Below are 23,736 nucleotides of genomic sequence, written 5' to 3' on the forward strand. Positions count from 1 at the left end.
GAATTTAATTTTCGACAAATGCAAATTATTTATATTCGGCTACTACTTTAAGATACAAAAATTCTGATAATCTACTGTCCATATTTATTTTACCCTCCTTAATACCCTAATCAATCGCCAGTTAATAAAATTCTGATAGAAGCAAAATAAACATTAATAGTACTCATAGTATGCGTTTACTTGTTAACTAATGCAAATTGTTTATAGACTGCTAGCTATAACAAACGCTAGTTACTAAAATTTTAATAGAAGCCATATTTATTTTACCATGAATAATTCGCTAATCAATTGCCAGTTACTGAAATTCTGACAGAAGCAAAAGAAACATTGATGGTACCCAAAGTATGCATTTACTTGTTGAATAATGCAAATTGTTTATAGACTTCTACCATTTTCTATAAAGCAAATTGTCTTAATACGTTATATTCTTACTCATTACATCCTGTTAATTACATTAACAACCGACGGTTACTAAAATTCCGATAGAAGCAAAAGAAACATTGATGGTACTCAAAGTATGCATTTAATGGTTGACTTATATATATTTTTTATATTCGGCTACTGCTTTTAATTACCAAAATTCTAAAAATCTCATGATCATATTCATTTTACCCTCATTAATTCTTTAATCAATCGCTACTTACTTAAATTATGGTAGAAACATAAGACACATTGAATGTTCTTAAAGTATGAATTTAATTTTTGGCACCTGAAAATGGTATAAATTAAGTTACTACTTTTAGTAACAAAAATTCTAAAAATCTCATGATCATATTTATTTAACTTTAATTAATTCCCTAATCAATCGCTAGTGAGCTACTCAACGTCAAGTGATCGTACCGATTTATGCTGTTTTGATAAATTTTTATAATATTGAAAATTTGGGTCCCTTTAAGGGGTAAAAAATGAAATCCTAAGTATTTTTAAAAAATTCAAAATATTTTCCAAAATATTGCACATTTAAATTTTTTGTAATTTTTTTTTGATTTATTATAACTGACGTAATTTTTAACCAATGGAAATGAATTTTTTTTAAATACTCGTATTTATCTGCTTTTTCATGAAAAAAAATTTTGAAAAAAAACTGAAAAAGTTTAATTTAAAAAAAAAAACAATTTTAATTGTTTAAATAATTCGAAAAGTATATCTTCGATATTTTTCATAAAATTCATGAATATTCTGTACAATGTCCTGAAAAATAAAAAACTTTGAAAAAGATAGTATGTCTTGTAGTTTCCAAGAAAAAATTTATTTAGTTTTTGTAGCACGTGAAGTCATTGTAAACTATATACTTATATGAGGCATTTCTTATGAGAATACGGTGTCATGTCTCGGATTTTTCTCAAAACTCGGTAAATTGTAGTGATAGTGGTGTCAAATAAGTGTACAAATTTTGAATTAAAAATTTTTAATATTATTCGAGATATTTACAACAATAAATTACAGCAATATTTTTTTGCTTTACTTGTCACTTTTTCTCTACTAAAAATAATGAGAAATGTTGAGAATGTTTTTTACGTAAAAGACCTTAACAATTTCTTTAAAAAATAAAATTTGTTTATAACTTTTAAACATGTTGTACCTCATTTTGAAGCGAGAAAAAAATCATGAATTTTGTTTAAGTGAAAATAAATCTATGGTTAAATTTTTGAAATAGCATTATTTTTTGTTTACGAGATATTAATTAATTAACTATCAAAAGTTAATAAAAAATAAAATAATTTACAAAGAACTAAAATTAGAATAATTTTAAAAATACCATCACAGAAAAAACATGGATTCAAAATGAGTAGCAACAAAAATAAGACTAGGTTTTTTCTGTGATTCCAATGCTTATCGAAATCCGCACCCAACGAGCCCTTTATGAACTATTTACTATTTTGGATAAACGGGTATTAAATTTATAATTAATAACATTTGAAGAAAAGGAGATAAATCGTCAATTCTTTTTTTATTTGAAAGATCATCTAATTCTGCGTCAAAAAAATCTGTCGAAATAGCATTTTTAACAATCTATATTATTAACAGGAGATTATATCTTCAAATTTAAATAATTTTTATTATTAATTATTAATTTAACGCCCGTTTATCCAAAATAGTAAATAGTTCATATAGGACTCGTTAGGTGCCGATTTCGATAAGCATTGGAATGGCATTTTTAAAATTATTCTAATTTTAGTTCTTTGTAAATTATTTTATTTTTTATTAACTTTTGATAGTTACACTACCGTCGGAAATTGTGCGAACTCTGCTTTTTCAACAACTATAAAACTGTTCAAATCTTCAAAAATATTAAAACTAAAATTTTTTCCTCTTTATTTTATTAAAGTTAATAAAATTCTGAAAGAAATGACACCTTGACAAAGAGAATATGTTAATTTTTCAATTAGATATCTAAGAAAAACCCAATTTTCAATGTTTTTACTATTCTTTTTATTTCTCTGGCAAAAATTAATATTTTTAAACGTTCCTAGGCTCATTGAAATCGTATTTTGTTATGCAATTCAAATTATATAAAACAATTCATGTACACATTCTTCCTCACATTCTTCCCTAGCGTATGCAAACCGTGAAAGTTGGCTCATAAAATGTCAAAAAATTGTGATTAATATTTATATGACAAAAAATGATCAGTAAATTGTATAAATCTTAAATTTACTTACATAAATCAGAGAAGTTTAGAATGATATATTTACTTGATTTTTAAACATTATATTTTATTGTAGAATTAAATTTAAATTTTTTGACATTTTATGAGCCAACTTTCACGGTTTGCATACGCTAGGGAAGAATGTGTACATGAATTGTTTTATATAATTTGAATTGAATAACAAAATACGATTTCAATTAGCCTAAGAACGTTTAAAAATATAAATTTTTGACAGAGAAATAAAAAAAATAGTAAAAACATTGAAAATTGGGTTTTTCTTAGATATCTAATTGAACAAGGATGGGGTCCTTTATGTTTATTTTATAAACATTATGCTTGCTCATTGTGTGAAGCGAAAAATTCGCTTCCTCGTGAAGGAAGCAATGAATTTGTCCAAACCAATTGATTGATTTAAAACATTTCGAGTTAAAAATATTTTAAATTAATTAAATTTTTTGAAAAATAAAGAAAATTTTAATTAATTTTGAGTGTAACATAAACTTTATATATACGAATCGATTCGTTTTAATGCAAGGAATACAATTATTTTATTCATCAACTTGAATTTTAAAAAAACACAAAATTTTTTAGCTGAAATATGAATTTTCGATTTTTCAATTTTTATTAATTCTCAAATTTTAAATCAAATCTATGCTTTATATATACCAACCAATTTGTTTCAATGCAGGGAATAAAATTATTTCATATATAAACATGAATTTAAATAAACACATTTTTTAGTTAAAATGAGAATTTTTGATTTTTTAACTTTCATTAATTCTTTAAATTTCAATCAAATCTATACTTTATATATATCAATCGATTCATCTTAACATAAGGAAGACGATTATATTATATATTAGCTTAAATTTTTCGATTAAAAAATTTTTTCAATTAAAAAAACTTTTTTGGAAAAAAGACGATAAAATTTTTTTTTGGGGGTATTTTTAAAAATCCTCTCGTCATTTTTGAGAGATTAATGTGTTAAATAAGCCTACCAAATTTTATCCAAATCTATTAAAACCTCTTAAAGATATCGTGTTCACAAAAACTATCCACACACACATACATACATCCGGACAATTGATCAGGATCTCATATAACATTTTTCTATATAGAGGAAAATTTGTTTTCACCATTTTTAAAAATTTTATAAACGAAAGGACTACATAGCTTCCTCCACGAGGAAGCAAAATTAACATATTCTCCTTGTCAAGGTGTCATTTCTTTCAGAATTTTATTAGCTTTGATAAAATAAAGAGGAAAAATTTTTAGTTTTAATATTTTTAAAGATTTGAACAGTTTTATAGTTGTTGAAAAAGCAGAGGTCGCACAATTTCCAACGGTCGTGTAATTAATAAATATCTCGTAAACAAAAAATAATGCTATTTCAAAAATTTAACCATAGATTTATTTTCACTTAAACAATATTCATGATTTTTTTCTCGCTTCAAAATGAGGGAAAACATGTTTAAAAGTTATAAACAATTTTATTTTTTTAAGAAATTGTTACGGTCTTTTGCTTAAAAAACATTCTTAACATTTCTCTCTATTTTTAGTAGGGAAAAAGTTATAAGTAAAGCAAAAATATATATCTCTAATTTGTTGTTGTTAATATCTCGAAAAATTTTAAATTCACAATTTGTTCACTTATTCAGCACCACCATCACTACAATTTACCGAATTTTGAGAAAAATCCGAGACCTGACCCCGTATTCTCATATGAAATGCCTCATATAAGTATATAGTTTACAATAACTTCACGCAGGGTCGCTGATTAAGAATATGATATCTAGTTATGCACTTCGAGCGAGTCTCGTCTCGAAAAACCGTGAATCATATGACTTTTCGAAAAGAAACATTTATACTTATAAAATATATTTGACGCAAACAGTAACAGACGCAAATAAGCTACTATTAATTCATGTATTTTTTATTTAATTTAAATAATTTCATTTCGTATTTTATACACTTACCAATATAGTGTGTTTTTTATCGTTTATAGCATACCTAATATTCATCCTACACTGCAAAAAAGTTGACGCATTGTGTTATTTTTTCGAGTCTTGGAGCGCGACTGAGCTTATTTCAAAAATAACAAAAAACAACATCTCAATATTTTTTGTCGTGAAAATACACATTTTTAGCTTTCAAAAAAAATAAATAAAAAAAAATAAAAAGGACCGAACTTAAAGAAAAATCAAAATAAAATTTGATTTTCAGAGCAATGGGTCTAATTTGAATTTTTTTCACCAATCGAAAGAGCACAAAAAAACATTTAGAAAACATATATGTCAAATTTTTTTTCTTCTTGCTGTTTAAAAGTTACAAGTCTTCAAAAATCCACTGTTTAAATTTTTCAAAAAAATTCAACCTCCTCCCTCCCCGACATTTTTTAAAAAAACCTAACAATAATTCGTGGGTAAATTACTCACCCCTGGGGCTAAACTTTGTGCAAGTGACAGCCCGATCCGATCTACTTTTTTCACTTAGTTCGCTACAGGAATTTTGCCTTATATATATCATGAGTACGGTATCTTCTTGTTATAAAAATCATTTCAATCATCTTTTGAATAACCTCAATGTAAAGTTTTACACATATATCAAAACACTTAAACATAAACCTATATAGAATAATTTCTTTCAAACTAAGTCACTATTACACTAGCTGGTAACTGAAACTCATATTGAATCATTAAGCAGCATGATGATACTGAAATATGCAATAAAACGATGACCTTCAAAAATTATTTATATTTCTGATAGAGTCATTAGATATGATGTAGGAACTCAAAATATGCATCAAAGTAATATGTTTTTATTTTAAATAATCGGCAAAGACATTTAGTGTCGAATTTTCTAAGTACCTAATATACTGCGCACGTATAATTAACAGATATTTTATTAGTACACAGGTATAGGTATAATTTTATTAAAGTTGGCAAACGTTTTCATAATTTATCATTTATGCTCATGTTTTTGTGATAATATTTATTTTGCGCATTATTATTTCTTAATTTCATTATGTGCGCATCTTCTTCAGATAATTTTCCATACTGCGCATGTATTGATAGCAGATATTTCTATTGCGCAAGTATAAATATCGTTTTATTAAAGTGCGCATTTTATTTCGTAGTTTATTACTTATGCGCATGTATTAAGGGCTAATATTTCTACTGCGCATAAACATTCTCTAATTTCATAATGTGCGCATCTTCTTTTGATAATTTTCCATACTGCGCATGTATTGACAGAAGATATTATTATTGAGCAGGTATCAGTAAAATTTTATTAAAGTGCGCATCCCTTTTCCTAATTTATTATTTATGCGCATGTATTAAGTGCTAAAATTTATACTGCGCATAAATATTTACTAATTTCCTAATGTGCGCATCTTCTTTTGATAATTTAACATACTGCGCATGTATTGATAGCAGATATTTCTATTGCGCAAGTATAACTATTGTTTTATTAAAGTGCGCATTTTATTTCGTAGTTTATTACTTATGCGCATGTATTAAGGGCTTATATTTCTACTGCGCATAAATATTCTCTAATTTCATAATGTGCGCATCTTCTTTTGATAATTTTTCATACTGCGCATGTATTGACAGAAGATATTATTATTGCGCAGGTATCAGTAAAATTTTATTAAAGTGCGCATCCGTTTTCCTAATTTATTATTTATGCGCATGTATTAAGTGCTAAAATTTATACTGCGCATAAATATTTACTAATTTCCTAATGTGCGCATTTTCTTTTGATAATTTAACATACTGCGCATGTATTGATAGCAGATATTTCTATTGCGAAAGTATAAGTATCGTTTTATTAAAGTGCGCATTTTATTTCGTAGTTTATTACTTATGCGCATGTATTAAAGGCTAATATTTCTACTGCGCATAAATATTCTCTAATTTCATAATGTGCGCATCTTTTTCCTATAATTTTCCATACTGCGCATGTATTGATAGCAGATATTTCTACTGCGCAAGTATAAGAATCTTGTACGCATGTATTAAGTGTTAATATTCCTACTGCGCATAAATATTCTCTAATTTCATAAAGTGCGCATCTTCTTCCGATAATTTTTCATACTGCGCATGTATTGACAGAAGATATTATTATTGCGCAGGTGTCAGTAAAATTTTATTAAATTGCGCATCCGTTTTCGTAATTTATTATTTATGCGCATTTATTGAGTGCTAAAATTTATACTGCGCATAAATATTATAAAATTTCCTAATATGGGCATCTTTTTCGGTAATTTTCTATACTGCGCATGTATTAATAACAGATAATTCTATTGCGCAGGTATAAGTATTATTTTGTTAAAGTGCGCATCCGGTTTTATAATTTATTATTTGTGCGCATGTATTAAGTGCTGATATTTCAGTTGCGCATAAATATTTCCCAATTTAATAATGTGCGCATCCATTTTTGTCAATTGTTATTGCTGCGCATTTGTTAATTGCAGATATTTCTATTGCGCATGTGTAAGTATCGTTGTTCCCGTAATGATGGCATCTATATATACTCTTATTTTTTCCAATGTATGTTTTGAGGACTCTCTATTGAAACCCAAAATTGCCCTGAAATCGACATCGACCCGCCATCTCTTAGTCATATAGAAACTTCAAGGTCCTGAAACTAGCTCGTATCTGTGAAATGTCCCCAAACCATGCCTTGCATCAAATGATTATTTGGGGACGTCCCCAAAAAAACAAAATGTCCCCGAAACATGCGTTCAATTACGAAAATGTCCTCGAATCATGCGTTCTACATATATATATATATATATATATATATATATATATATATATAATATATATATATATATATATATATATATATAATATATATATATATAAAAAAACAATTTCATTTGTAATATTTTAAATAAATTTTATTATGTTTTCTTTAGATTTATCAAGTGATTCTTCAAATTCATCGGATGATACTGAAAACGATTTGGGCAACATGCAAATTCCATGTTATAATGCTCCCATTGAAATAGAACAACTACGTCAGTTTGGTCAAAAAATAAACCAAAAGGATTTGGATGATTTGCTTGGAATTTTAAGACGAAAATTACTTCCTACGTTGCCGAAATCAGCAAAAACTTTTTTACGAACAGTTGATGCACAATATAATATAATCGAAATGGATGATGCTAATGGCAAAACTGGTCAATTTGTTTACTTTGGAATAAAACAAGGATTAGAAGCTTGCGTTAATCCCGATTTGCATAAAGATGGAAAAATTCGCTTACAGATCAATGTGGATGGATTACCTTTGAGCAAATCAAGCAACAATCAATTTTGGCCCTTGACAGCGAAGGTTTTTTACGAGCCTGATATATACAAAGTATTTGCGATTGCAATATACTTTGGTTCATCAAAACCCAAAAATGCTGATGATTATTTAGAAGAATTTATTGCAGAAATAAATGAATTACTCGAGAATGGAATAATCATTCGTGGTATAAATTTAAAACTAGAATTGATGTGTTTTATATGTGACACACCGGCTAGAGCTTTTTTAAAAAATACTCTAGGGCATAAAGGTAAAGAAGCCTGCGAAAGATGTGAAGTCGTTGGAAAATCGGTCGAACGTAGAACTGTCTTTCCATCTGTGAATGAAACCGAACGAACAGATGAATCGTTCAGAACATATCGACAAGCTAGACACCATCACGGTCCATCAGCATTATTTAATATAAATCCTCCAATCGATATGATAAAAAAATTTATTTTAGATCCTATGCATTTATTCTATCAGGGAATTATGAAAACAATTATTAAAAATTTAAGAAACGGAAACAAGAAAGTAAGACTTTGCCCGTCAAAAAGGATAGAACTAGATAGACGATTGGAGTGTTTAACAACGCAAATACCCTTCGAATTTCAAAGAAAAACTAGATCGACAGCGAACATAGGAAAGTGGAAAGCGACAGAATTACGATTTTTTCTTCTTTACGGCGGACCAATTGTTTTTAAGCATCTTTTAAAAGACGAATTATACAATCACTTTTTATTGCTTCACGTAGCTGCCAGAATTTTACATTCTGAAAAATTATGTCGGGAGTACAATTCACATGCAAAGCTTTATTTGAAAGCATTTTTTACACAATTAAAAAGTACCTATGGTCCAGAATTTCAAACTTTAAATGCACATCATGCGTCTCATGTAAATAAAGATGTAATCAACATGGACTGCAATTTAAGCAAAATTTCGGCTTTTGATTTTGAAAATTTTCTTGGAAAAATTAAACGAAAACTACGAACACCAAATAGACCTTTGGCTGAAGTCTGCCGAAGACTGTACGAAGAAAGAACAGTACAATGTAACAAAACAGTTACATTACCACCCATTTTTGAAGTTTTGTCTACTAACACTAATGGTGATATAGAAAAAATTAAATTTAAAGGCACAACTATTTCTAAATTTTCACCAAATAACATGATTCTCCTTAATAATAATAATATTGCAAATGTCAATCAAATGTGTATAGAGGAGGATAATCTAAAACTGAACTGCCAAATATGGAAAAAAAGGATGAAGTATATAATTATCCCAGTTCTTCCGAAAAATTTATATCTGGAATTTATATACAAATCCGTCAAACAAATTTGTAACGACATCAATTTCGTCAGTTTCTTGTAAACTTGTAAAGCTACAATTATCATTTGCAGTAGATGAACCCGAAGAATTAATAGTGATTCCATTTTTGCATTAAATATTTTTTTACAATTGACACCACTTGAAATCACTTCATTTTTTTGCGGCTAAATTTAAAACTGTACTTCGATTTCTTTTATAATATTATTGTGCTTTATTTTATAGTTAGTTTTATTTTGTTTATTATATTGTTAATGTACTACAAATTTTTTATTGTTAATTTAAAAAAAAAATTTTTAAAGATATTTTGCGTACAGATTAAATAAATGTAGATACAGTTTAAAAATGATAAATTAGAATTATTATTAAAATTTTGTACGAGTTACCTCCATCGTTTGTAAAAAGTATATTCGATTGAAACATCCTTTGTATTTAAAAAAAATTGTTACTATTTAGTTGTATAAATAAATGATTAATTTTTAAAATACATAATTACCGCATTCATGGATTTAAATTAGCATTTATTAGTTAATATTGCTTAACAATTTTATTAAAAATATAATATTTTTTCTAATTTATCATTATTTTAATATGTTTCAATTATATTTATTACGATTTTTTTTAATCATTCAGTTGTATTATTTACATTAAATAATAAATTTAATGTAACCTAAAAATATTATTAAATAGAAACAATAAAAAATGACATTTCCTGAAGGGTGCCTCGTAGGGTTCTTATGGGGCATCTTAAAAAAACAATTTCTGGTCAGAATCGAGCGTCACAGAAAATCCCGGGGCCCAACTATTTCCTTTAATTCTTCCCTACAAGAAACCTACTAACTTAAATTTTAGCTATGGAAACTTAGGGAAATTTCTACACGGGTTTATAACTAGTGAATAAAAATTAAAAAATTCGTGAGTGTTCCTTAATAGTTATATGTAGTGAGAGAGGCAAGTTAGCAAAATGTAAAAATACCTGTGTTTAGTGAAAATAGTGATGTTTAAAGGAATAAATAAAAGTTAAAAGTGAAATATAAGTGGAAATACGTGAAGTGACGGGTTCTAATACGTGATGTGGAATAAAGTAGATGAGCGTACTTGTTTACCGACATCGCGTATACTATGCTATGTTGGTAATAGTCCACATATAACTATTAATGATCACTCACGCGTTTTTTAATTTTTATTAACTAATTAAAAATCTCATCTCAAACTGCCCGAATTCCTCATTCCTTCAAATACGTGAATTCTCGTTTTCCGTATTTCAACCTCACTACTTCTAATACGGAATAGCGCCACTGCTAATAATTCTTTTTTTACAGGGTAGACTTGTAGCGATGGAGGAAGGAGTAAATCTCACATCGTTACGCAAGGTATACACTTGTTTACGTTTGTTACCCTGAATACTTGTAACATAACAGTAACTGCCCTATTGAAAATCCCTGTACAAGATCTTGTACAAGAAAATGTACATGTTCAGCAACTGAACTGTTCTGGTAAGAACATGTACAAGATCTTGTACAATTTCCGCACCAGAATTTGGAACAAGTTCTTGTAATAGAACTTGTACACGATCTTGTGCAAGATCTTATACAGGGTTTTTCAATAGGGTGAAATCAGCAATTCTTAAAACAGTAAAAGTTTGCACTTTAACCACACAATATTGTTAGGTTTTATCAGAAACTGTAGGAAAGGGAGGCGGTTGAATTGTCTTGAAAAATGTTAACTGTGCTTTGTAGAAGAGTTATAACTTTTAATCAATAATACGCACAGAAATTTTTTTGTGTAAGCTGCTCTTTTCGGCAGGTGAATTTTTCTACAAAATTAGATTGCTGCAATACTTCAATTTGAGAGAACTACTATGCTCGGTGTAAGAGCGCAGATGCCATAATAGACATTTTCATATTTTTTGTGTTAAAAGTATACATAAAGTATACATTAAAAAAAATAATAATAATAAAGGATCCAATTCTGAAAACAGGCAAAACAAATTTTGAATTTTAAAAAATTTTTTGCCCTATACGAAAGAGCAGAAAAAAACTTTTCGAAAACATACATGTCAAAATTTTTTTCATCTTATTGTTTAAAAGTTATAATTTTTTAAAAATGCATAGTTCATATTTTTCAAAAAAATTTAACTCCTTCCCACACCTACAGTTTCTGATAAAACCTAACAATATTTAGTGGTTAAAGTACTCACCCATAGGGCTAAACTATGTGAAAGTTACAGCCTGATCTTAACAACTCTTTTTACTTAGTACGCTTCAGTAATTTTACCCCATATGTGACCGGGTCTGAGAAAACGGTGCTATCGACCAAAATCAACTTTTCGAGAAAAACGCTTTTAAAGTTTTACTACTACCCAAGAAGCACGTAATATAACCTCAATATCAAGGTAATATTACATGTAAGATTCGTAATATAAAGTTGTAATATTACAGTAATCTTACAGTGATCTTAAAATGTCCGCCTCAAGGTAATATTACCGGTAATGTTACTGTAATATTATGCGCTAATATTAAGGTAATATTACAGTAATATTGCAGTAATATTATACCGTAATATTAAGGTAATATTACAAGAGAATATTACAGTAATATTATGGGAACATTTCTTTACGAAAAAAATCTACCCATCCAGGGAATCGAACCCCGAACTCAAAGCACACGAGTCCAGAGTTTTACCAACAAGCCAAATTGACTTATAATATATTTACGTTTTTTATGCTTTATGAATAACTCAAATCAGTCTGTAATATTACTGTAATATTACCGTTAATATTACTGTAATATTACCGTTAATATTACAGTAATATTCCCGGTAATATTACCTTGAGGCGGAAATTTTAAGATCACTGTAAGATTACTGTAATATTACAGCGTTATATTACGAATCTCACGTGTAATATTACCTGGATATTGAGGATATATTACGTGCTTCTTGGGTATTTAAAATAGATTTCTTGAAACATTTTATATTTCAAAGGACCTAGATAATTGTTCCTTTTGTATTTTTATGCTGAACACAATTTTTATAGTTAAATAATTTTTTGAACATCAGTGTTATTATTATAAACAATTTGTTTTGCAAAAGTAAAAATATGAAATTTTAAAATTTAATTTAAACGACTTGCTGATGTCCTATAGGACAGAAATTTTTTATGCACATTCAGAACTGACAATTGCACAATAATCCATGGTTATTTTTTACCTACAGAACCAAGTTGCCGATGATGGATTTTTATCTTAGAATTACTTATATTTTAATTAACAAAATTTTTCAATAAATTTTTTTTTTAATTTGTTTAAAGAAATGTAATAAAAAGTTTTTAACATTCGAGACTAGTTGCATTGTATTTTTAGGACCTTAAACTATAAGAAACCATCATAAAAAAATTGACTTTTTGGTCGATAACACCTGTTTCTCAGACCTGGTCACATATACACAGATAACACAATTTATTACACGGAACTAGACACGGTATTGTATGTGAATGTTTTTAGGTTATCTTGAGAAAGTTCCATCTCCGTGTTCACAAAAGATGGTTTAAATCTTAAAATGTCCTCATGTGAGCAAATGTTTAAGGCGAAACTTGACTGAGTATGTAAATTACATTTTCGTTGAAGGTTCAAAATGAAAGTAGACTTCTAATATAAACCGCTTTTACACTGGGAAGAAATTTTTTTTAATAAATTTAATTACCGTTTAAATAATAGTCTTTACATATTAAAAAGGACAAAACAAAATAAATAAAAATATATATTCTATATGAATTTTTTTATATGTTGTAATGATTGTTTATTAATTATTTTTATAGCTCGTCGTGCCAGGGTTTCGAGATGGTTATTGACAAATAAAATTACAGATTAGAAACGTATTTATTTACAAAAGATAATTAAATATAAAAAGAACGAGTGGTAACATTCTACAAAAGAATAATAACAGATTTAAAATACGATTTTTACGTGGACAAAATTAACGTTGCGAAAAACAATGTCATACGCGCATGACATTGTTACGATGAAGCGATACAAAATATTTCGGTTAAACGAAGGATTTTCGCGTTTCAATTATACAATATTTACGTGATCATTTAGTTTACGCCAGGGAATCTACGCCAAACAAAATGATTATACGAAGAGTGATAAAACCACTCTAAAGGAAGAATCTACAATAGTGGTGAAACCACTGTTAAAAGAATTTTACACATTAAATACGGTAAAACCGTTTTCGAAAAGTGCGTTTAACTAATGGTGAAACCATCGTATCAAACATTTAATTTGCGGTGAAACCGCATTCAAAAAATACTACGTGGTATAGACCACTTTCAAGATAACGGTGAGACCGCTTTTGCAACGAGGGAAGAAGTGACGAACTTGGGCCGCGCGCTCTGCTTTTACGCCAGAGCCAGGGATTCGTGATTGACTGGCGCGTTGGGCTTGCGCGCTCGCTCTTCTTCCCCACTATCCAGAGTCTCGGGACTCACGTGGTCACTCTCGTAGAGTATTGATTTTTTTCTTTATAATAGATTTTTATAATATCTTAAAGTTTAAAGTTATTAACAATTAATGTTCATTACAATGTAATATATCCGTGCCAATAAATGGATGATAATAATTAAATGTTAACTGTTAGGATGGTTTTTATAAATGAATCTAGACTTTATCCTGAGTTAAAATATAAGAATATAATATAGTGTGACGAAAAAGAACTTAAAGTTCTTACAAGTAACACTACCCAAGTGCCAATCGCCGATTGACTTGAGTCTTTGCGCATTTTTTAGAGGAGCTAAAAATATTTGATACGTACATTTTTATATCGGCAATAAAGATGTTTTAAGGGTTGAAAACAGGGGTTGAAAAGTCATATTTTGAGTGGCAAAATATACATATCATGATCATTAAAGAAAGTTTAATTAAAATAATTATTTCATTATTTAAAAAATGTTTGACACTTCTTTCTTGATTTCCTAAAAGATACTGCTCGGTAGAAATTACCGTTATAAACCTTTTTGAATGGGGTGAGTGAAACCTTTAACCCTTTAAGAACCAAATATACAAAATTTTTGCATGATTTCACAACCAATTTTTCGAAGTGATTTGAATCGCTTGAAACTTGTTACTCGGGGGTTTTCGGGGACGCTGATTACGAATTCGATGTCAGTTTTTCAAAATTCAAAATGGCGGATCCAATATGGCGGAAGACATTTTGAAAATCAACTGCAATTTGATTGAAACTTGATACTCGGGGGTTTTTGGCGTCGCTGATTACGAATCCGATGTCAGTTTTTCAAAATTTAAAATGGCGGATCCAATATGGCAGACGACACAGAAACAACGCAATGACGAAAACAATTGACAGTCAATCGCCTTCAACGAAAAAGACAGTGACAGTACTGTACAGACTATGACAAACGTGAATCAAGACAGTAAAAAAAAATCCGCCATTTTGAATTTTCAAAATTTTGGAAAACTGGCAGCGGATTTGTAATCAGCGACCCCGAAAACCCCCGAGTAACCAGTTTCCATCAAATTGCAGTTGATTTTCAAAATGTCTTCCGCCATATTGGATCCGCCATTTTGAATTTTGAAAAACTGACATCGAATTCGTAATCAGCGTCCCCGAAAACCCCCGAGTAACAAGTTTCAAGCGATTCAAATTACTTTGAAAAATTGGTTGTGAAATCATGCAAAAATTTTGTATATTTGGTTCTTAAAGGGTTAAAGGTTTCACTCACCCCATTCAAAAAGGTTTATAACGTTAATTTCTACCGAGCAGTATCTTTTAGGAAATCAAGAAAGAAGTGTCACACATTTTTTAAATAATGAAATAATTATTTTAATTAAACTTTCTTTAATGATCATGATATGTATATTTTGCCACTCAAAATATGACTTTTCAACCCCTGTTTTCAACCCTTAAAACATCTTCATTGCCGATATAAAAATGTACATATCAAATATTTTTAGCTCCTCTAAAAAATGCGCAAAGACTCAAGTCAATCGGCGATTGGCACTTGGGTAGTGTTACTTGTTAGAAACACAAGTCTGGCCTTCTCCCTCCACACAGCATCGCTGGACCATCCCTCCTACGCACTTTAAGGGACGGCACCTTTATCAAGGTCCAGAACTAGAAAAGTTAGTATTAATCTTGACTTCTGTAACGAAAGACGTTCTAGCACTTACGAGACTAGAACGTAAATTGATTGTACTCAAGTTTATAATAATTAAATAAATAATAACAATAACCTAAAAAATTTTGTTGTTTAAACTTATTTAATTAATTTGAACATTAAATTCAATAAAATTAATAAATAAACAAATAATAAATTATTTGCGAATAATCTATTATAATTAAATATTTATTAATTTATTTAATTAATGAAAATACCGTCACAAAATTGTCGATCCTGCCAGGATACGTGTTGAGTTAAATTCTTTTCACGGAAAGTTTGAAAACTCTAAAAACCGTATCTTCATACGAACTAAAATTCTATTAACTACGAGTTAAAAGTGAAATGTTTAAAAATGACGGAAGTGAAATAATATCCTAATAATCTTCTAATCTTGAGTAAATCTAGCGGCTGAATTAAGTAGGCTCTATTCTACGTAGGCCCAAGATTTTGAAGATTATTAAAAACAAAAAAAAGGCTCGTCGACCTAGACGGTAAGACCTTGGGAACGTAAAACAGTACGGTAAATCCCAGAAAAAGAAGCTACAACGGGGATTCAGCTGGACTATGGCCAAGCAGTATCACCAAGCGGCACAACTCTTATCATAAAAAAAACGAAATAAAGGCGAGTATTTAAATTGAATTGATATAGAATTACAAATTCTATGTCCGTTGGTATACTCCTGGTGTTCCAGAGCACTGCCACCGTTAATAAACTCATCGAAACACTCTGAATTAACCTTGTGTGTACTCTTTGTAGCAAGATTGCACAAGTGAGGAGTTTAAAAATATACAATTTAAAATTGTGTATAATCGCGACACATACACCCGATATATAACGTTTTTAAATCATATTTTAACAAACGAACACACATAGCTATAACTCTGGCTCAAACTCTTATTTACGGTGTTACATCTGGTCATTTTTCAATCTTATTTTTTCTCTATATTTAATTTTTTTTCTCTCCCACGTTTCTTATCTTCTTAAAGAAAAACAACATCTGTTTATTTAAAAAATCATGTTCTTTCTTGTACTCATCGACTCATAATGTATCTGTTTTTTCTCTTGTTTCCTTTTTAAGCAGATAATGAAACGTGAAACCTTAGTGGTCAACATTTACCAGAATGCACTTTTTCCAAAAATCTAAGAAACTGAAACATCCGTAAGCAATAAAATTATAAAATACAACCATAAAAATTTTTTCGAACTCTGCAGTGCATCCTCAAGATATCGACCGCTGGGGTCCTTTTCCTTTCATTTTCGGTTTTCTCACGACAGGTCTTGTAGTCCCTATCGCTAAAGAACCTTCTGGTTGCAATAAAATTCGTTTTGGTTCCCAAATTATGTATGTACAAATGCACCACAAATGCACATGTTCGATATATATATATATATATATAGTATGAATGAATGTATAAAATATTTTAGACATAATATATATTTTTAATAACAATTAACTGCAATAATTAATTTCATTATTATTATTATTAATAAATAATTTAAATATTATTTTTCAATCATTTATATTAAATTTTATTAAAAAACTAGAATTTGTCGAAATTTATAATTAATTATTGTTTAAAATTATTAATATAAATAAAATTAATAATAAAATTAATAAATAAACAATGAAAAATTTAATACAATTTAACAATAATTAAAATATATTGATATTTTACAATAAATAATCCCGGTAAGAAGCGAGGAATAGAGAAAGATTGAAATTTTGGATATATTAAGCATAAGTTGATCATTTTCAATTCTTCTGAATGGGTGAATTTACGTTTTTACTCAATACCTCAGTGAACATCAAAATATATAAAAAATGTATTCTTCTCTATTCACAGTAGAGATAACTCAATAGAAAAGAATTCAGGCTTCTTATTTTTCTTAATGCGCGAAGTTTCTTATTTTCAAACTTTTGGAAACGAATAGAAAAAAATTAAATGTTTGGAGAGTAAATTTTAAATATCGCATTTTGGAGCGCATTTAGAAGATTAGAATATGTGGATAATAAATGAGGCATTTCTATGTTTTACAATTGACTGCGTCAGGTTGTTAAGAAGAATATGTATAATTTAGAGTATAAATTTTAGCCAAATCAATTAAGAAGAATTGATTTTTCTACTTTTTTTTTGCTTCATCGAGAAATTGAATGAAAATGTAAATTCTCCCATTTAAAAGAATTGGAACTCTGAATTCTTTTCAATTATTGCTATATAAACATTGTTACTTAATTTATTTTCGAAAAAATTGGAATGTAAGCAGAGTTCACTTGATTGAAATTTAAGTTCATATCCATGTCATTCTAAATTAAAATGTCAAAGTTAATAAACTTCACATTAAAATTAGGTATTAAAATTCCTATTCCATTTTTGTGTTGAAAAGATGGAAAAATTTTGTAATTTTTATTCATTAACACAATTAATCATTTAAAACTATTTAAATTGACAAAATTATTAATTGATATTATTAATGTTCATAAAAATATATATACTATATAATATACTTTTTGTAATAATGAATATCTGAAAAGCTAGTTTGATGACTTTACAAAATAATATAAGTATCTGTTTAATGTGTTCGTTATAAGAGACATTTTCTCAAAAATTTTTATAGCCTCCCCTGGTCGAGCGCGTTAAGGCGCTCCCAGTGCGGTTGAGAGCTATGATGATCGAGGGTTCGAGTCTCAGAGTCAACTCGTCGGAAAATCCAAGATTGAGTAATGAATACTCATTTTTTCTATTCCCAGTACAGATAAGTCAATAGAAAAGAATTCAAACTTCTTATTTTTCTTAATGCGCAAAGTTTTTTATTTTCAAACTTCTTGGAAGCGAATAGAAAAAAATGAAATGTTTGGAGAGTAAATTTTAAATGTCTATTCCTTTCAATCGCAGCTTCCAAATTTCCAAAGCGTATTGAAAGGAATAAGAAATTTGAAAAGTGATGAAGATGTGGTTATTTCTATAAATTGACTATATGTCAGGCTATTTGGAGCGCATTTAGAGGAATCGAAAATGTGGAGAATAAATGAGGCATTTCTATATTTTACAATTGACTGCGTCAGAGTATATGTATAATTTAGAGTATAAATTTTGGCCAAGTCAATTAAGAAGAATAGATTTTTTTACTTTTTTTTGCGTCATCGAGGAATTGAATAAAAACGTAAATTCACCCATTCAAAGGAATTCAGATTCTGAATTCTTTTCAATTCTTCGCTTCTTACCGGGATTATAAATAATTAAAATTTTAACTAATTACAACTATAATTTGAATGTTAGCTTAGATTATTATACAAATTTGTTAAAATTATCAATAATTATAAAAAATTATAAATAAATTAAATCTAAGAAATGAATTATTCTTAAAAATCGTCGTAGAACCAAAATTCAAAAAAGGTGATCTAAATTAAATCAAATAATAATTGTTAATAACAAATTATAATAAAAATTATTATTGTTTCTAACAAAAATTTAATCTAATTGTAAAATGATGCAAAATATAAAAGATCTCCCCTTCTTTGAGATTTTATCCCTACTTTTGGAAATCTGTGTCCTTAAAGGAACACCCACAAGTTCCGACACCCCTAAGGGTTGGGTCAGTGGGGCCCAATAGAAAGAAAATGTAAATTAGTTTTCTCCATTTTTTCTTACGAATTTTTACCATTTTCTTTGAAAAAAACCAATAATAAGTTTTCTCAACTCCCTTTCTTCTCCGCCTACAAGAAATTTCCCTTTCTACAAAAAATCTCTCCCTTCTTCAAAATCTACCCCAAAAACTCAAAATTTGTAGTGGGGACAAACCTTTAAAAACGTATGTTTCCCTAAAATCTTCAGTCATTCAAAGATTTACATTTCTACATTTAAACTCATAAAGGGTCATAAAAGTCATTCAAAGGTTTACATTTCTACATTTAAACTCATAAAGAGTCACCCAAACAGTTATTCAATTTTTACATTTCTACATTCAAAAGTTATTTTCAACATAAAAATTCGTACTCAAATTAAAATTCTAAAAGTTATTCAAATTTTATTCTTAAAAGTTCAGTGAGTTTTCTACATTTATTACCGAATTATAAAATATCAAGGAAGGACGAATAATCCAATATTTTGCATCTTCAGGGAAAATTATCTTTGATAAATAAAAAGTAAGTTTTAAAATTATATTTTCTATCTTTACCTTATTTCTTTTTGAAAAACTTCTTTCACTATCTAAAATCTTTCACAATTTCACAAAGAACCACTTTAGTTTGTGGGCTTTGTAAAAAACCTGGTCACACCGAGAACCAGTGTTACTCAAAAACAAATAACTCGAATTTTCCGAAGGGACAAATAACGAAACGACTACCCCAGAGAATACATTATGCAACCGAAGTAGAGCCAGAAGAAGAATCAACAATAGAGAAAAACGAAGAAAGCGAAGCACAGGGATTGACAGAGTCAATAGAGTATCAGGAAGACTTCAGTCAATTATTATACGACCCATTGGCTTTCGAAGAGAATTACGACTCCCCGTGGATTCAGGATCATCTTTGAATTTAACCCCTTCACTGTTATTGACCTCTATAGAGGCATAAAAATATCGTGCCACCATTGTGTGTATGACCGCTATAGTAGCAACTAGAAAAAAATAAGTAGACACAATACGATAAACTTGTCAATGGGTATTCTTAGGTATGGTAACATCAAGTTTTTTTTTTTTAATTTTTTTTACCACATACGGGGCACGGAAGCTTTATTTCTGCTACACAGCGAAGGGGTTAATAAAAAATTCACACATACCAGACGAAATTATAACAGAAAGGTTTAGGAAAGAATTTAGGATGGGAAATGACAATCGCGTTTCAAAGAGCAAAGTTACGTTAGATTATTTAGGAAAATCACACACATTTTATTCGGTACCAGATGATTTTCCAATGCCCGAAGACGGTATACTCGGGCTACGATTTTTGCAAACATACGATTACAGTCTTAGTAATAATAGCCTAACACTAGATCAGAAAATACACGAATTACATGAGGACGGAATACTATTATCACCAAAACAAATAACATTAGTAAAAATCCCAGTTAATAAAAATTGTGATAACGTAGTTATTTTCGATAATCCATACATTCAGGACTCTCTTTATACAGTTAGAGATCAATCGATCACAGTCCCTATTTGCAACGAGTCATCAGAATTTAAACAATTAAATTTAAATGAAATAAATTATAAAATTGTAAAATCGGATATTCTAGAGAAAAATATTCACTACATTTCATCAATGAAACATAGAATTGTTTTAAAAGAAGATAAGATTATTAACAACAAATCCTACAGACCATGCCTGTAATGGAGGACATATTGGACAGCTTGGGCAAATCCAAATTTTTTCAGCTTTTGACCTTAGCTCAGGGTTCCATCAAGTTTTCATGGACGAAGTATCGAAAAAATTCACAGCTTTCTCTACCCCCGAAGGACACTTTGAGTTCGAAAGGATGCCCTTTGAACTGAAAAATTCCCCGGCTACATTTCAAAGAATGTTTAACGATGCTCTTACAGGTCTGATAAATAAGATCTAGGAGGCATTCTGTCTCAAGATGGACACCCTTGTTACTATATCTCGCAAACCCTCAATAAACCGGAACTAAATTACACCACTACGGAAAAAGAATTACTTGCTGAGACTTCGACAATATCTGTTAGGGCGAAAATTTTAGATTTTAACAGACCATAAAGCCTTAAAATGGCTTTTCAATGTTAAAGATCCAGCATCGAAATTAATGAGATGGCGTTTAAAAATGGAGAAATTTGACTATGAAATAGAGTATAAAAAAGGATCAGAAAATACTGCAGCCGACGCATTGTCTCGAGTAAACAATCTACAGAACGGATCAACAAAATCGAGAATAAAACAAAGTGCGTAGGAGAGATGGTCCAGCGAAGATGTGTGGAGGGAGAAGGCTAGACTTGTATTTCTAAGAACTTTAAGTACTTTTTCATCACAATAGTTTATTAAAGAATTAAATAAGAGTGGAGTACAAGATTGTTTCCAATATACAGTTTCACATCTTGTTTAATTGGAGAACTACAATCTTACATTCGCTTATCGCTAACAACGGCCACTATTGGTCCTTTTATACTTTATCGACATTTATTAAATAACACGACACGTTTGCCTTTCTCTAAAGAGCGACATAGAATCCGCGACACCCACGCCCCTCTCTCTCTCTCCCAACTAGTTCGTATGGTTCATAAGGGCAAATCCACAAAACTTTTAACTTTTAAGAAAAAAAATTTCTCAATCAAATCTTCGTATTTTTAGTTTTAGTGGTGGCACACTAATAAGATATTGAAAATTTTTTGACAAAATATGTCTGTTAGATATTTGCATAGTAGCTGACGTAATATTTTACACGCCACAAAAATAAAAACGTTAAGAATATAAACTTTTTCAAGAAATTCAAATGAAATTTAAGCATTTTTTTACTTTTTAACTTATAAAACTAATTGTCAAAAAAATATTTTGTTCTACTACTGTACATAAATGTTCCTTTGTATATAATTTAGCTAAAAAAAATGATACCCAAAGTTTTAATTAAAAATAATTTAGATTTTTAAGTGTTCGATTCAAGATTCACAAAAGTTAAAAGTTTCGTAGATTTGCCCACCCAGATAGCACAACAATTTGCAGCAATTCTTCAGCAAGTTTACAATGCCAAATTTGTTAGTTTGCAATGTAAATTTGCTGCAAAAAGTTGTGCTATCTGGGCATATATTAAGTCTACTTTCATCTTGAACCTTGGGTATATATAATTAGTTTTATGTCAAATAGAAACCTTTTTACACAAGTTTCAAGTTGGGGGTGTCTGGACACCCCAGTTACCCTTTAAAAATTGAGAAAATTGAGTTACTCCTTCTAGGATTAAATACCCGGTTCCAAGAATTTTTGCCACGGTTTAAGAGGGGGAAAAGTTAACAGTTCTAGATATGTCAATGACGTATAATCAGTTAGTAGTTTCAGAGGATAAGGGTATTTACGCGATGAATAGATTACCCTTCGGTACCAAACCAGCGCTAACGATTTTCCAACAGATAATGGAAAAATTTTTGCAAGAATTAGACAAGCCTAAAAATTTTTAGAAGATATCATTATAACGGGAAAAAATCAACAAGAGCATTTTAAAAATTTAAAGGAAGTATTGACTAGGTTCCAAGCGCATGGATTAAGATTAAATTTTAAAAAATGCATTTTTTTTAAGATGCAGTAAAGTATCTGGGACACATCATAGACAAAAATGGTCTTCAAAAAGATTTAAGTAAAATCGAAGCAATTGCAAATATAGTAAAGCCTAAAAATGCAACAGAAGTAAAAGCCTTTATTTGTATGGTAAACTACTATGCAAAATTTTTTCCAAATCTGGCTACAAAGCTTCATCCATTGTACAATTTGTTAAAAAAAATTCCGAGTTTGTGTGGAATAATCAGTGTGAAGAGAGTTTCGATCAGGTTAAAAAAAATTGCGTCAGATAGGTTTTTAGCACATTTCGATCCAAAAATGCCTGTTAAATTGGCTTGCGATGCATCCAAAGAAGGAATTGGTGCAGTATTATTACACATGTATCTGGATAGTACGGAAAGGCCAGTTTCTTTCACGTCAAGAACCCTGTCGAAAGCGGAAAAGAATTACGCGACAATTCATGTGGAAGCGTTAGCCATTTATTAAGGAGTAAAGAAATTCTATCAATATCTTCTTGGTAACAAGTTCACACTCGAGTCCGACCACAAACCACTTTTAGCTTTTTAGAAAAAGGTATTCTGTAAGAAAGGAAACCCGATCAGACCCGATTTTAAGTAAAGTATTTCTGTATACTGTCACAGAATGGCCGAGCAAAGTAGAGGAATTTTTGAAACCTTTTTGGAGCAGAAGAAACGAAATAAGTTTGGACCAAGGAATACGACGAGATTCATGCTACTTATCTTGGTGCCAGTAAGATGAAAATGCTAGCCAGACAATATTTTTGCTTTCCAAATTTAGACAAGCAATTGGAGTAAATGGCGAAAAGTTGCGACACTTGCAGAAAAAATGCTGACAATCCGAGCAAAGCTAGTCTGATTAAATTCATATTTGTCGCATGTGGTATCGATGATATTGTAGATGGAACGAGAGATAAACCTCCTGAAACCGAAGTTGCTAATCTAAAGTCATGGAAGAAGGATGATGCGAAAGTTAAATTTGTTATATCATCTGCGATAGACATGAAAGATGTTGAGTGTGTGCTGACATGTCAAAGTGGGTGTAATATGTGA

The 23,736-nt window shown here is 29.4% G+C and overlaps 1 protein-coding gene across 5 annotated transcripts in view; it reads left to right on the forward strand.

The window, feature by feature from the left end:
- LOC127279132 (uncharacterized) overlaps positions 1-23,736 on the forward strand; it is a 326,137-nt gene that overhangs the window by 289,012 nt on the left and 13,389 nt on the right. Inside the window, exon 10 of one of the 5 annotated variants that reach the window (XM_051301299.1) lies at positions 10,594-10,644. The exons of the other annotated variants lie outside the window; for them this stretch is intronic. Coding sequence (XP_051157256.1) covers positions 10,594-10,606 — 13 coding nt within the window. The 3' untranslated portion in view covers positions 10,607-10,644. The remainder of the gene's footprint in view (positions 1-10,593; positions 10,645-23,736) is intronic. 5 annotated transcript variants of the gene reach the window in all.

The sequence above is a fragment of the Leptopilina boulardi genome, unplaced genomic scaffold, assembly GCF_019393585.1.
Source record: "Leptopilina boulardi isolate dan_hultmark-lab unplaced genomic scaffold, ZJU_Lbou_2.1 LbouV2_214, whole genome shotgun sequence".
Taxonomy (NCBI): Eukaryota; Metazoa; Arthropoda; class Insecta; order Hymenoptera; family Figitidae; genus Leptopilina; species Leptopilina boulardi.